This window comes from Rhinopithecus roxellana, chromosome 17 (genome assembly GCF_007565055.1).
Source record: "Rhinopithecus roxellana isolate Shanxi Qingling chromosome 17, ASM756505v1, whole genome shotgun sequence".
NCBI lineage: Eukaryota > Metazoa > Chordata > Mammalia > Primates > Cercopithecidae > Rhinopithecus > Rhinopithecus roxellana.
The window spans coordinates 79,383,122-79,397,027 of NC_044565.1; the positions used below are offsets into that span (position 1 = coordinate 79,383,122).

Here is a 13,906-nt window from a genome sequence, read left to right on the forward strand (position 1 = left end):
ACACATAAAGGTACTCAATGTTTGTTGAATGAAAAATAAGTTACAGTATTAGCCAGGTGTGGTGGCTCACGCCTGTAATCCCAGCACTTTGGGAGGTCGAGGCGGGGGGATCACGAGGTCAGGAGATCGAGACCATCCTGGCTAACGCGGTGAAATCCCGTCTCTACTAAAAATATAAAAAAATTAGCCAGGCATGGTGGCAGGCACCTGTAGTCCCAGCTACTCGGGAGGCAGAGGCAGCAGAATGGCATGAACCCAGGAGACAGAGCTTTCAGTGAGCCGAGATTATGCCACTGGACTCCAGCCTGGGTAACAGAGCGAGACTCTGTCTCAAAAAAAGGAAAAAACAGTTACAGTATTTAAAAAATCCCTTGTTTTGCTTGATCCTAGAATCTCTTTTCTAAGGATGTTATAAATTGGCAAGTAAATAAAACTGAGGTGTATTAAAGGTAACTTTTCCTGTGGACACCAGTGGAGACTGCCCCAGTGAGTAACAGCAACATTTTTCTATGACTATGGAACAAATTATTTCTAGTTAGATATTTAGATTTGAAAAAAGTTATATGTAAAGGTAGCCATAGTCACTACCATGTCTTCTCAAAAGAGAGTTCTAGAAGTTGATGAGCTTGGCAGAACTCAGAACACTTATCTTGCTGCCCAGATTTTTCTAGAGGCTTAGATCTGGGGGATTAATGACCGCATCCATGCTGAACAAGCAAATGCCAGGTACTTTCTGGAGGAAATGCTCTGACTTAAAAAATGTCTTCAGCAAAAGCATTAATATAAATTGAGAGGAAAGAGATTTAAGCTCTAGAAAACAGTGGTACAAACAGTGCCTAGAAAACAAAGAAGTGAAGTTATCAAATGCTGCTATTTCTGGGGTGTGGACTCTGACACGTTTTTATGAATGATATTTGCTCAATGTCATTACTGAATCTGGCTGCTTCTCGATTTCAGTGTCTTTGAAGAATACGAGTACTGAGCCTGAAGAAATACAAACTATTTTGTTGTTAAATGCCAGATTTCAGTTCACATCTTGGTAAGGTAAAGATGACTTGGAAGTCTGGCAACTGATTAAAGAAGTGTAGCCATGGCTAACACTTGAGCATAAAAAGAGTCCCTCTGCTTCTCACTGGAACACTGTTGATCACTAAAGTGGAGGTCAGAAAGTGGGAGTTTTAATGTTACCTCTGAGTGTGCACCTTTTGTCTATACTATTTTGAAGATAAAATGAGATAATATATGGAAGCAGTTTATTTAAAACATTGCACCAACTATTAGGTGACCCTTTCGACCTCACAATGATAGGGAATCACTTTTAGCCACATAAACATAAAATAATATGATTACTACTTTAAAAGCTGAGTGATTTTTAATATATCATTTTATTTGAAAAGACAATTTGAGTTATATTTACCAAGTGAAAACAGGTATCTGTTGTCCTTAGTCTTGCCATTTGTCTAAATGTACGTTTCAAATGTATATAAACAATAGTTTGGCAACAGATATTTGAGCTGATGACAGGAATTATCCTTGCTAATTACGGAAAACGGTTGCAGGGTACCACCACCACCATTTATTTCTCAGGATGGTTGTTTCAGAATTTGGGTTATGATCCATTTCATAGGTCATGAAATAAATTTAGTGGATCAAGATGAATACTTGAAAAAAAAAAAAAAAAAACTCAACCGAATTAAGAAAAAAAAGAGAGTGCTACATGTAGCCAGAACACAGAAGCATGATGCCGTTGTGTGTGTGTGTGGTGATGAGAAATGTTATTCTTAAATAGGTTTTGGTGAAAATGTTTGAAATACTCTAAAATAGGAAAAGGAGTTGGCTGCCTGCCTCAACCAAAATCTATCTCCCATTTCCAGTAACACCCCATTTGTTTTATTTATGAGGAATTCATCCTAAGTACCAAGCACCAACCAAGGTTGATACTTGCTCACTTCATTCCCAGCGGGGAGAGGTGAATTGCAGAATCTGTGTGCAGTTATTCTTTTAGATGTGGTTAAATCTAAAAAGTCTTGAATATAAACAGTGTAACTAATAACATCTGAATTCATTTAGTTATTAATCCTCACTGGCAGTTACAGGCTAAAAACTATTTCTGTAAGATGGTATGCATTTTTAACCAACAGTACTTAGTACACTGCCTTTTATTATGTGGGTACTTTGAAAATGTTGCCAGAATCATTTAAAAGGTTCTGGAGAATATCTCACCTGAGGAAATGGCTCTGCTGATGCAAGCAGCACATTTTCTGGCTTTAAATCACAGTGCACAATATTCTTAAAATGCAGATTCCTCAAAGCAACAAGTATCTGTTATGAAAAAAGATTTTCTTTTCAATGTCTGGAAAATCACAAGTAAACCTGTGTGACTCCCTGAATGATTTAATTTGAAAACTCCACCATAGTTCATCAAGACTTAGCTAAAAGGGTGTTATTCTGCTCCTCAAGGTTAACAATTCCCACAATCACCCAACATGTAAAAGCACTGCTATTTAATTATTTTAGTGTTTAGTTGGGTGCAGTGGCTCATGCCTGTAATCCTACCACTTTGGCAGTCCTAGGCAGGTGGATCACTTGAGGTCATGAGTTCGAGACCAGCCTGGCCAACATGGTAAAACCCCATCTCTACTAAAAATACAAAAATTAGCCAGGCATGGTGGCATGCATCTGCAATCCTAGATACCTGGGAGGCTGAGGCACGAGAATCACTTGAATCCAGGAGGCAGAGGTTACAGTGAGACAGACTGCACCACTGTACTCCAGCCCAGGCGACAGAGTAAGACTCTTGTCCCCCCCCCCCCCCAAAAAAATTAGTTTTTAATCGCTAGTTAAAAAGAAAAAGGAGTTAAAATACCTGTGTGACCATGAATTTAGTAATTCGTTCTGGAAGCCGACTTTTCTCACTGGATAGAATCATTTCCAACATATCTCCATGCAGCTTTTCCATTACTACAAAGACTCGTTCTGGGGTTTCAAACATACATTCCAGATTTACAATCCCAGGATGGTGCAAATTCTGAAGAGAGGTTGCAAGATGTTTATATGACCAACTTAAGCAGAGAAACAGTTTTACTAAGTAAGTATCTAGATGTGCTATGATTGTCTGAAATAAATGGCACAGAAAGAAAAAAGCCTAGAGAAGTAAACAAAGCAAACAAAATAAAAATTACAATCAATGAAAAGGATCTTAGGTTTTGATTCTCCAAGTTGTGTACTGGAGAGTAGCCACACTGAAGGGATAGAATCTTCTCCTGACTTGATTATATAAATCACTCTTGTCCATTACTACTACTTTTCCTTCCTTCTCACTTGAAAAATCTGACACTGCTCTAATTTCATGCTTTCCCTGAATAGGCACCAACTGACCGTAAATTTTTAGTCAGTTACACAGAAACCTTTGGCCTTTGGGGGCTGTATTTGTGACGGTATTTGCTTAAGAGTTTTATTTCTAAGGTAGTTATTTAAGTCTTGATTCTCATAATATTATAATGATAATTCCCTCTTTTTATGCTCAACATCTCTACCCACATTATCACGTTTCTTGATCATAACTAGGTTACAAGGGTTGGAGATACATAAAGATGAATGCCATACTGTTTATGCTTATAAAAAAGCAATTTATCTTGTGTTCTACTGCAGAAAATCCTTCATCAAAAATTCAGGAAGTCAGCCTTGCTCAAAAACCTTCAATAGCTCTTTATTTCTGGACATAAATCTAAATTCCTTTGTCTACATTTTGAGATCTTCAATAACCTGGTTTCAGTCTTCCAATTTAATCTTAAATATGTTCTACTGAATGAACCAAGTGCTTAAACAATTTTTATTCCTTATTAATAAAAATACAGGCTGAGTGTGGTGGCTCACACCTGTAATCCCAGCACTTGGGGAAGCCGAGGCAGGTGGATCGTTTGAGGTCAGGTGTTTGAGACCAGCCTGGCAAACATGGTGAAACCCATCTCTACTGAAAATACAAAACTTAACCAGGTGTGGTGGCAGGCACCTGTAATCCCAGCTACTCGGGAGGCTGAGGCAGGAGAATCACTTGAACCTGGGAGGTGGAGGCTGCAGTTAGCCGAGATCACGCCATAGCACTCCAGCCTGGGAGACGGAGTGAGACTTTGTCTCAAAAAAAAAAAAAAAAAAAAAAGGACGGACGCGGTGGCTCACGCCTGTAATCCCAACACTTTGGGAGGCCAAGGCAAGAAGATCACCTGAGGTCAGGAGTTCGAGACCAGGCTGACCAACATGGAGAAACCTAGTCTCTACTAAAAATGCAAAATTAGCCCAGTGTGGTATCGCATGCCTGTAATCTCAGCTACTCAGGAGGCTGAGGCAGGAGAATCGCTTGCACCTGGGAGGCGGAGGTTGCAGTGAGCCGAGATCGCGCCATTGCACTCCAGCCTGGGCAACAAGAGCGAAACTCCATCTCAAAGACAAACCAAAAAAAAGCAAAAAAATAACCAGATGGTCCCCAACTTACAATGGTTCAACTTAACAATTTTTCAGCTTTACAGTGGTACAAAAGTGGTATGCATTCATTCTGTATAAACCGTATTCTGAATACCAAAAAAAAATTCCGTTTTGAGTATTCACAAATTACGTAAGATATTCAACACATTAGTGTAAAACAGGCTTTGTGTTAGATGATTTTGCCCAACTGTGGGCTGATGTAAGTGATTGTGCTTAAGGTAGGCTATGCGGGGCTAAGCTGTGTTCAGTAGGTATTTTTATCTACTTATTTTCCAACCAACTTAAGATGGGTTTATGGAACTATGACCCCGTCGCAAAATAAGGAGCATCTGTACATTTTTCTTTCGCTTTTTTCCTTAATATGGCTAGCTGATTATGCTAGGGGGACTAACATATTTTTGGTCTATGTAAGGCTGAGTTCCATGTCTAAGATGTTTTTTGAAGCCTTAATTTTAGCCCACATTTTCTCTCTTTTGGACTACCGCAGTAGTTTCCACTGTATTGTATATATGCAGCAGTACTTATTCCACTGTATTGTAATAATGTGTATATTTTACTCCATTGTTTAACGAACTTCCTGAGGCACAGATTGTTTTAGTTATTTTAGCTCAATATCTGCATCATAGTAGGTGTTTTAAAAAATGTTTAGAAAGTGAAAGAATAACAAATGCAAAATAGGTTTGCTAATCATTATAAACCAATTTTATGAGATCCTTTTCCAAGTAGCAAAATACAAAATGACAACATTTTATAGTAGATAAATGAAACTTAAATACCCCATAGTGGTGGGGTGTGACAATGGCAGTAAGCAGTGTAAGATTCAGAATATTGTAACTTTTATCAACAGAGGTAGAAATGTGACTGTTTTGCTATTCCATAGTTGTCTGGCTCTATGTTTTTCCCCCCGCCCTCCTTTAAAAACACGTGGACACACAAAAATAGAAGTATGCTGTAACATTATTCTCTCCCTTAACAACTTTCTCTATTCGTTTAAATTTTGTTTCCTCTGGAGTATGTTTTAGTGAGTTATACTTTCACTGAGAATTGCCCATTTTCTCCAAGTTTCCAAATTTATCTGATAGAGATGAGCAAAGTATCATTAAGATTCCTTTCCCCCCGCCGTATTTGTGGTTATCTCCCTAAGATCATATTGTATTTTCTTCTTTGCTTAGGCTGGCCATTTTATTTTTACATACCCTCCTCCCTTCCCCCGCACAGCGAACCAGCTTTTGGCTTATTTCTTTTCTGTATTTATTTATTTTCATTTTTGATCTGTTAATCTTTTCTGCTTTCTTTAGGTTTATTTTATTGTTCATTCTTCAACTCCTTGAGTTGGATTCTTAATTATTTTCATTCTTGCTTAACATTTGAGGTTATAAAGCTTTTTCTGAAAGACAGTACAAAGGTGCTAATATATATATATATGGTATTTCCATGGTTTTCTAAATATTCTGAAATTTTGATTTCGCTCTTTGATTCAAAAATAAAGTTTTCATGAAGAAGCTTATTGTTTTCTGATTTTGTAATTTATTTCTGCTTTAATGCATTAAGATCAAAGGATACTGTTTATACTACTGCTTTTTTGAATTAATGAGGCATTCTTTGTTTTTAGGGTACAGAGTTCAGTATAATCTGCTTAGATCTACCTTACTCTGTTTAGACCTTGTACGTTCTTAATTATTTCTGTCTACTCCATTTCTCATGGACTACTGATGTGTTTGTCTGTTTCTCCTTGTTTTTAGTTTTTCTTTATAAATGTTTATGGTGTTATTTGGTGTAGTATGATTTTCACTCTTCCACTGTTAAAGTGGTCTTCTTTTATTTCATTTAATGTGTTTTCCCTTGAGTTAAATCTTATGAGATCATGACCCTCAAATGGGTTTTTGTTTGGAGAAGGGACCTTTGGAGGACATCAGGGCTGTAGATTTCAGAAAGAATCAGCAAAAACAGTTCTGTGTTCTCTCTTCCTGAAGAGGCATGCACCTCTGCTTCAGAACTTCACTGTCGTTGGAAATACACATTATTTTATAGTTCTGAATTCTCATCTGTTTTTGTTAAAGTATGCTCACTTCTGTTAATCATTTTTCTTACAGCTTTGGGGTTACTTCCAAGATGAGAACAGGAAAATGCTGAATTTACACCACAATGTTCAAACCAGAAATTTCCCTCTAGGTTTTTGATAACGTTTTCCAATTACATAGGTACCTACGAGAACACCACACCTTTTCTCCCACTACTCTACTACCCTCTTCAGGCAATATAGCAAAAGAAACATTTTACATTACCATATAATCTAGGAAACAAAAGGAACCTCCCTTCCCCAATATTTTTTCTGCTTTGCAACATCCTCCCTAGATGTGGCCAGGTTGACAGTTTATGTAGGCATGGCTCTTTTTCTGTATATTAACTGTATATAGACATATATAATGTACACATTACTTTAAAAAGTTAAAGGGAGTCATTCCAAACTTTCTTTTCTATCTAACAATGTGTTGTAATTTCCCACATAAAACATTTACTCATTAAATATTAAATAAGACTTTGCCATGTTCCCAGTACTATGTAGGTATTCTGGATTCATTATTAAATAAAAATTAACAAAGATCCCTCTTCTCATGCAGCTTATAAACTGTAGCAAGGTTAGACAGACAATGGGAAATAAAATAGTAAATTACCTAGTATGAAGGTGATAAGTGCCATGGAGAAAAGAAAAAGAGTTAAGGTAAGGGAGTAAGGTGGGAGGGTGGGTTTAATGCTGAATAGAATGTGGAGGCTTCATTGAGGAAATGGTATTTGGGCAAAATCCTGAAGGAGACAAGGGAGTATGTCAAGCAGATATTTGAGGGAGAAAGCATTCCAGGTAGAGGAAACAGCTAATGCAAAGCCTCTTGAGACAGAAGCATGTCTGGCATGTTTGAGAAATAGCAAGAAAGTCAACATGGCTATTTTTGGGGGGTGGGGAAGACTCAATTTGTTGTGTATATTGTCTGCAGTGGAATGTTTTTCAAGTGATTTTGATTCAGTTTCATAAAGAATAATCGCAGGTATCTAAAAGTGGGATGTGCTCATTTCTATTAAACAGAATTACAAAGCCTGTCACCAAGAGCTCAAAAGAGGTTGGATGCTCCTGGATAAACTGTAAGGTCACTTCTAAATCAATGATCCTGTGATTTTTCCTCCTCGCCACTGGAAAGGCCAAAGTTGTAGTCTTAATAATAATATGCTCAATCTTCACCCCATCTTTTCTCTAAATATGTGGGCATGGGAAAGAAAAGCTATGGATGCCTCTAGGGATGCAGGTAAAGGTATCAGCACCAGGATGAACTACAGGAGTTCAGACAGCCTTTCAGGTTTGTGTGATGAAGAACTACAGATAAGAATGACATGGGGCAAAGATGGAAAAGGAAAGATGATACAGTTGGATGGGGAAGAGGAGAGCCAAAAGGTGGTGTGAGTGCATGTAACAATGTAGTAGGTTACTTCCAACCCATGTGAAAAAGATTAGCTGTGATGCTCACATAACTAAATCTTTTGAAACTAATTTCAGTAAATGAGGTATGATTTTTTAAAGTTTCCTTTTAAGAAGTGTATTTCCTACATGAATTCAGATTGTACTAATAGAATATTCTAGAATATCAATATTCTATATGAATATTCATATACAGTTAGCTAAAGTTCACCTTTATACTACACACACACACACACACACACACACACACACACACACACACACACACACAGTGGGTCGGTCCAATGATGTAAAGTCGAAAGTACAGGTGGTTTGCAGACAGACTTAGATTCAAACTCTGAACCTGCCTTCCTGCTGGCTGATGTTGAGAAAAAGTACTTAAGTATAAATGCTGACACAAGGAAAGCCAAATATAAAAGTATAAATATCTTACATAAACAATTTGAAGAGAATCTACAACAAAGATAATCTTGTATTAAAGTTAGTATGAAAATAGCATAAAGACATCCTCCTATCTATTCCCAGTTTGGGCAATATTGATGAAAATAACCAAAATGATACAAATAATGAAGTTTTTCACACTGTGCATTACCTGGTTATTCCTAAATTTAGTTATTATGATCCATAGCTGGTAACAGAGGAAAAAAACTTCAGTGCTTATTCAGAGCTGTTTGTGATCAAGAAGAAATCATTCCATAGGAATATATCCTTAACTTTTATTGTTTTGCATACTAGTTGGACAATGAGGGTTCCAAAATTAGATACGTAAAAAATACCTGACAACATATTCATACTCTTCATATTCAACAGAGTATGAATGCTATTAATATTCTATTTAAAGGTAGCTTTATAGGAGGAGACAGCCTTGATGTGACCACAGGTACCTACTTCACCACCAGCTTTTTGATTATCATGCCTCTGAAAAAGTGAGGCAAATGTTACTACTAGCAACAAGTAACATAATAAATGTAAAATGAATCATTTAAGTTTCTTACCTTCTTCAAGGAAACTTAAGTTCAGAAGGAGGTTGTGTCTTCTTGAATTTCACCCAAAGCAAATGGGGCTCTGACAGCATTAACTATGTTTGTTTTTTTTTTTTGAGACAGAGTTTCCCTCTTGTCACCCAGGCTGGAGTGCAATGGCGGGATCTCAGCTCACTGCAACCTTCGCCTCCCAGGTACAAGTGATTCTCCTGTCTCAGCCTCCCAAGTAGTTCAGATTACAGGCATGTGCCACCACACCTGGTTTTTTTTTTTTTTTTTTTTGAGATGGAGTTTTGCTGTTGTTGCCCAGGCTGGAGTGAAATGGCACAATCTCGGCTTACTGCAACCTCTGCCTCCCAGGTTCAAGTGATTCTCCTGCCTCAGCCTCCTGAATAGCTGGGATTATGGGCATGCACCACCGCGCCCGGCCTAAGTTTTTGTATTTAGTAGAGATGGGGGTCTCCCCATGTTAGGCTGGTCTCGAACTCCTGACCTCAGGTGATCCACCAGCCCTGGCTTCCCAAAGTGCTGGGATTACAGGTGTGCGCCACCTCACCTGGCCAGCATGAACTTTTAATAATATGCAAAAGCTATATAACTAAGACATTTGCGTATTATAAATTATTTATATGATATTCAGAAAATGATCCAAGGATCAAGCTAAATTTTATTCTTCTAGATGACCCTCCAAGGGGTAAAAATGCTAGATGAAAAACACATAGGAATTTATGGAATTGAAATCATTGCCAATATATCTTTAAAATATGCCCCAATCGACTAAGCCATTACAAAAGTAAATAAGAGTTTTAAATTAATGAAATAAATGCTGTTAAAAGGTACATAATTTTAAAGCAATCTTTATTTGCACAGTAATTGCTATGACAATCAAGCATGTTACCCGTGAAAACTGAATGGGTATAACAGTAACCTCCTAACAACATGTGGCGAAGTATCCTAAGTATTTTGAGCTCCTGGAATGAATGAAGAATGAAATTTTACTTTTTTAAAGAAGATTTTGCTCACAAAAATGTGTTCTAAAACTACTACCATAAAGCAAGATATTGGCAGTCCCTATAATGCCTATATTACCATAATCTAATTTTGCCTTCTTAAAAAAACAAGAGAAGCAGTTAAATCAGATTCTTACCAGCCTCTTTAATAAACCACTTATTTTATTTTATTTTTTACCTGTAAAATAGCCACTTCATTACGGAGTTGACTTTCTTGTTTTGTGGGGAATCTCATCTTATCAATTACTTTAATAGCCACATCCCTCCCAGTCTTTCTATGTTTTCCTATTAAGAAAAAAAGAATAGGAAAGAATGAAGCAAACTGACAGCTTTATTAGGGAGTTGTCCACAGACTGAAATTTATATGTATTTACTCTTGAATTTTCTTTTTGGCTCATTTTTGTTCTTTCTCCACACTCCTTCACTCACCTTTAATTTAGGAAAAAATTGTTTTCCCCTCCATACATAACATTTGCCCCTAATAAAGTCAGCTGCATTATCTAAACAGGAAAAAATTTGAATGAACTTGTTGCTGAAAAGTAATCTACCTTGTTAAATAAATGATAGTTAATTACCCTGACCTAGTCCTTCAGAGACTCTGTCAAGATGGAAATACTGTATGAATGAATCAATTTTATTCTAGATTCAGTGAAGTCAGCACAGAGTGATTTAACCATGTACCCACAAACTCTGGGTGTCTCTGTATTCTAGAATCTAGATATAAAAAATTTGTATTTGTCTCTATGTTCTAGAATCTAGATATTTAAAAAAGATAGAAGACTATTATAATAAACAGTCATTCCCTCATTTATTAATTCAAACTAACTAGTTATACCTATTATATACGAGGTATGCCTTTAGATGCTACAGATTAAGCAGTGACAATGACAGGTATATTTTTGGTGTTTGTTCTTCGAATATGTACGTGACTTGCTCTTCTCTACATAGCTATTTATTTTAGATTAACTCATTTGTCTCAATGGCACAATCGTAAGTCTACTTGAAAAGACTGAACAAATGTGTGCAATTTTGGTAAGAAGCCAAAGGTACCTCAGACAGTTCTTTGTTCCTTTGATGACGGGAAGTCCTCCAGAGATGTAACTACTCTTAGAACTGACAAATCTGAAGTTGCAAACCACAGATACTGTATATGCATGCAGAGTCAACACATTTTCTGGGCAACTGTTTTATGTCACAACACTAGGTGCTAGGAATACAAAGAAAATCCAGACATCTCACAGCCAACCCTCCAATAAAGTTCAGTGGGAAGACAATAATATAAACCCAAAGGGTAATAGATATTGTGATAGAAGTATGTATGTTAGGTAGCACGAGTACTAAAGGGGAACAATGTTTTTATTTGATGGAGAGATAGGTATGGGGACAAGAAATTTCCACAGAGGAAACCCTTTAGTTGAGCCCTGAAGTATGAAAAAATGTTCACTAGACAGACAAAGGGGTGGAGAAGGAGCAGAGAGGCAAAGGGTATGGAGGCATGTAAATAGGACTGAAAGATAGAAAGCAAAGAGGAAGTTGCAATTAGAACTGAGGCTAGAGAAGCAGGGAGATTCACAGCAGCCTTGAAATCCTCTGCTAAGGAAACTGGCTATGAATCTGTAGATGACTATGAACCACTTAAGAGTTCCATGTGAGGTAATACTAATATCAGATGTGAATTTTCTGAAAGATTCACTCCAAGAGTTGTATGAAAAGGTAAGAATGGAGGCAGAACAGCCAACTAAGAAACTACTGTACCAAGTCTTAACAAGGGGTAACAAGGGTTTAACATTTCTTCTGTATCTTAGTACCTTTACATATATTAAGTTTAATTAATATTTAAGCCCTATGAGCTACACAGGTCAGGTTTTATTAGCTCCATTAAACAGCTGAAGATGCTAACGCACAGTGAGGTGAAATGACTTCATCAATATCCTAAATCGCAGAGTTGGATTTCAGGTTCAGGTTTTCAGACTTGATAGAACAATCATGCCAACAGTAGACAAATGGTGCCATTTGTGTTGGAATACTAGTAGGAAATATACTTCAATGAATAAGCCCACTCAGCCCAACATAAACTTCAAACCATCTCCCCGCTGCCTCCGACAAACATCTCTATGTGTGAGCTACAAGAAGAGATAAAAAATACTGTAAAATTTTCTGATTCTGTTACTTTTTAAAGTTTGCAATGAAATTAAGGAATGAATACTCAAATTACAGTGAGAAGGATTTAGCTGAAAGATACAAGTCAGTCTTTGAAAAAAAGGCCACTGGACAAAACTATGAGATGACAAAACAGCTGGCAGATGTTTCACATTTTCCAGTTTTTAATGTGCACAATATGCAAATGGCTGTAGTTGCTTACCTCCATAAACGATGCCAAACTGGCCTGAACCAAGCACCTCATCTGCAAAGATCTGGTAAACAGTACTGATATCCTGGTAGGATAAAGTAAGCAGTTAGTATTATTTATTTCTATAATACAATGTCAACATCTCTTTCTTCAAATACTTAAATACATTTTTGTTTATGTTAGAAGCAACTAATTTCCATAAAGTACAAACTATTTTATGAAAACATAGGCTATTTTCTATAAGAGGTTAAGCCCAAATTTTATGTGCAAGTATAATGTATTGTGTAAGACTTTCAGGAAAAAAATGCTTTGAATTTTAAAAATCTTGTATTTAGGCCTGGCGTGGTGGCTCACGCCTATAATCCCAGCACTGTGGGAGGCTGAGGCAGGCGGATCACCTGAGGTTGTGAGTTCGAGACCAGCCTGACCAACAAGGAGAAACCCTGTCTCTACTAAAAATTCAAGATTAGCTAGGTGAGGTGGCGCATGCCTGTAATCCTAGCTACTTGGGAGGCAGAGGCAGGAGAATTGCGGGAACCCAGGAGGCGGAAGTTGAGGTGAGCCAAGATTGTGACATTGCACTCCAGCCTGGGCAACAGGAGCGAGACTCCATCTCAAGAAGAAAAAAAATCTTGTATTTATTAAGTAGTGATCTCTATAAGTAAATTTACCTAAAAAAATTAGAAATGAAATTTTACCTATTTTACCTTTAAAGAGATTTGCTCTCTTTGGTTTTTGAAAGAAAAACTCAAAAGTTCATATTACTGGGATTAGCCTGACTTTGAGACTGAATAAAAGAATACGTATGAGAGAAAGTCTGTAACTCAAATCCATTCCTCTATCTTTCCTCACTGCTCTTTGCCCTTCCCTTTTTTTTTCTTTTTTGTAGTATCTGTTGCTGTGAGAACTAACAGAACTAATATACTGATTTGGGATGTTTAGTGTCAAAATTGCATTACAGGTGTGACTGATGAAAAAAAAGTGGAACTTCACTTAGCAGACCCACACTTATAAAGACAAAGCCTCAGCCCTGCAACAAAAGCCAGTGAATATGCATGTATATGTGTTAAGTTGTAATTAAAATTTTAAGGTTTGTAAGAACCATTTTTATAAACCTCCCAACTTTAATCAACTTTTTGTTTAACCAAATTTTGGTTCTAATCAGATTAGGAGGCATACAGTGTATATATAATAACTGCTAGGAAAGTGTGTGTGTATATATGTGTATATACAATTGTTAAAAGCCAGTTCTGAATCCTTTTCCCCCTATGACATGGATGGATATATCCTCAGTTCCCATGGGATTATTCAAAATTTGAGCTCTCATGTTTTTTGATATTCCTCCGTCTCTCCCCAAGAATATGGTGTCTATTCTACCTCCCAACAGGACAAGAGACTCAGATTATATCTCTGAAATTCTCTATCTCCAGTAACATTACTAGAGTCCAATCTTCATTGCAATCTTAGAAATCTTAAACAACATTTATATGTTAAAGAACTGTAACAGCTAAGTGCCCCAAGTAGAAAAGAGAGATTTTAATCTGAGAAATTATATATAACAAACAACTGACTTCCTTTTCTAGCCTGTTTTCCCTCTAGTCCAGGGGTTAGC

General features: G+C 37.0%; 1 protein-coding gene across 3 annotated transcripts in view; it reads right to left on the minus strand.

The window, feature by feature from the left end:
* Positions 1-13,906, minus strand: part of PRKD3 (protein kinase D3) — an 80,075-nt gene that overhangs the window by 7,257 nt on the left and 58,912 nt on the right. For all 3 annotated transcript variants that reach the window (XM_030921227.1, XM_030921226.1, XM_010373065.2), the window contains 4 exons: positions 12,307-12,379; positions 10,123-10,229; positions 2,867-3,028; positions 2,224-2,322 (listed from right to left, as the gene is read on the minus strand). In XM_030921227.1, the coding sequence (XP_030777087.1) occupies positions 2,224-2,322; positions 2,867-3,028; positions 10,123-10,229; positions 12,307-12,379 (441 nt within the window). The remainder of the gene's footprint in view (positions 1-2,223; positions 2,323-2,866; positions 3,029-10,122; positions 10,230-12,306; positions 12,380-13,906) is intronic.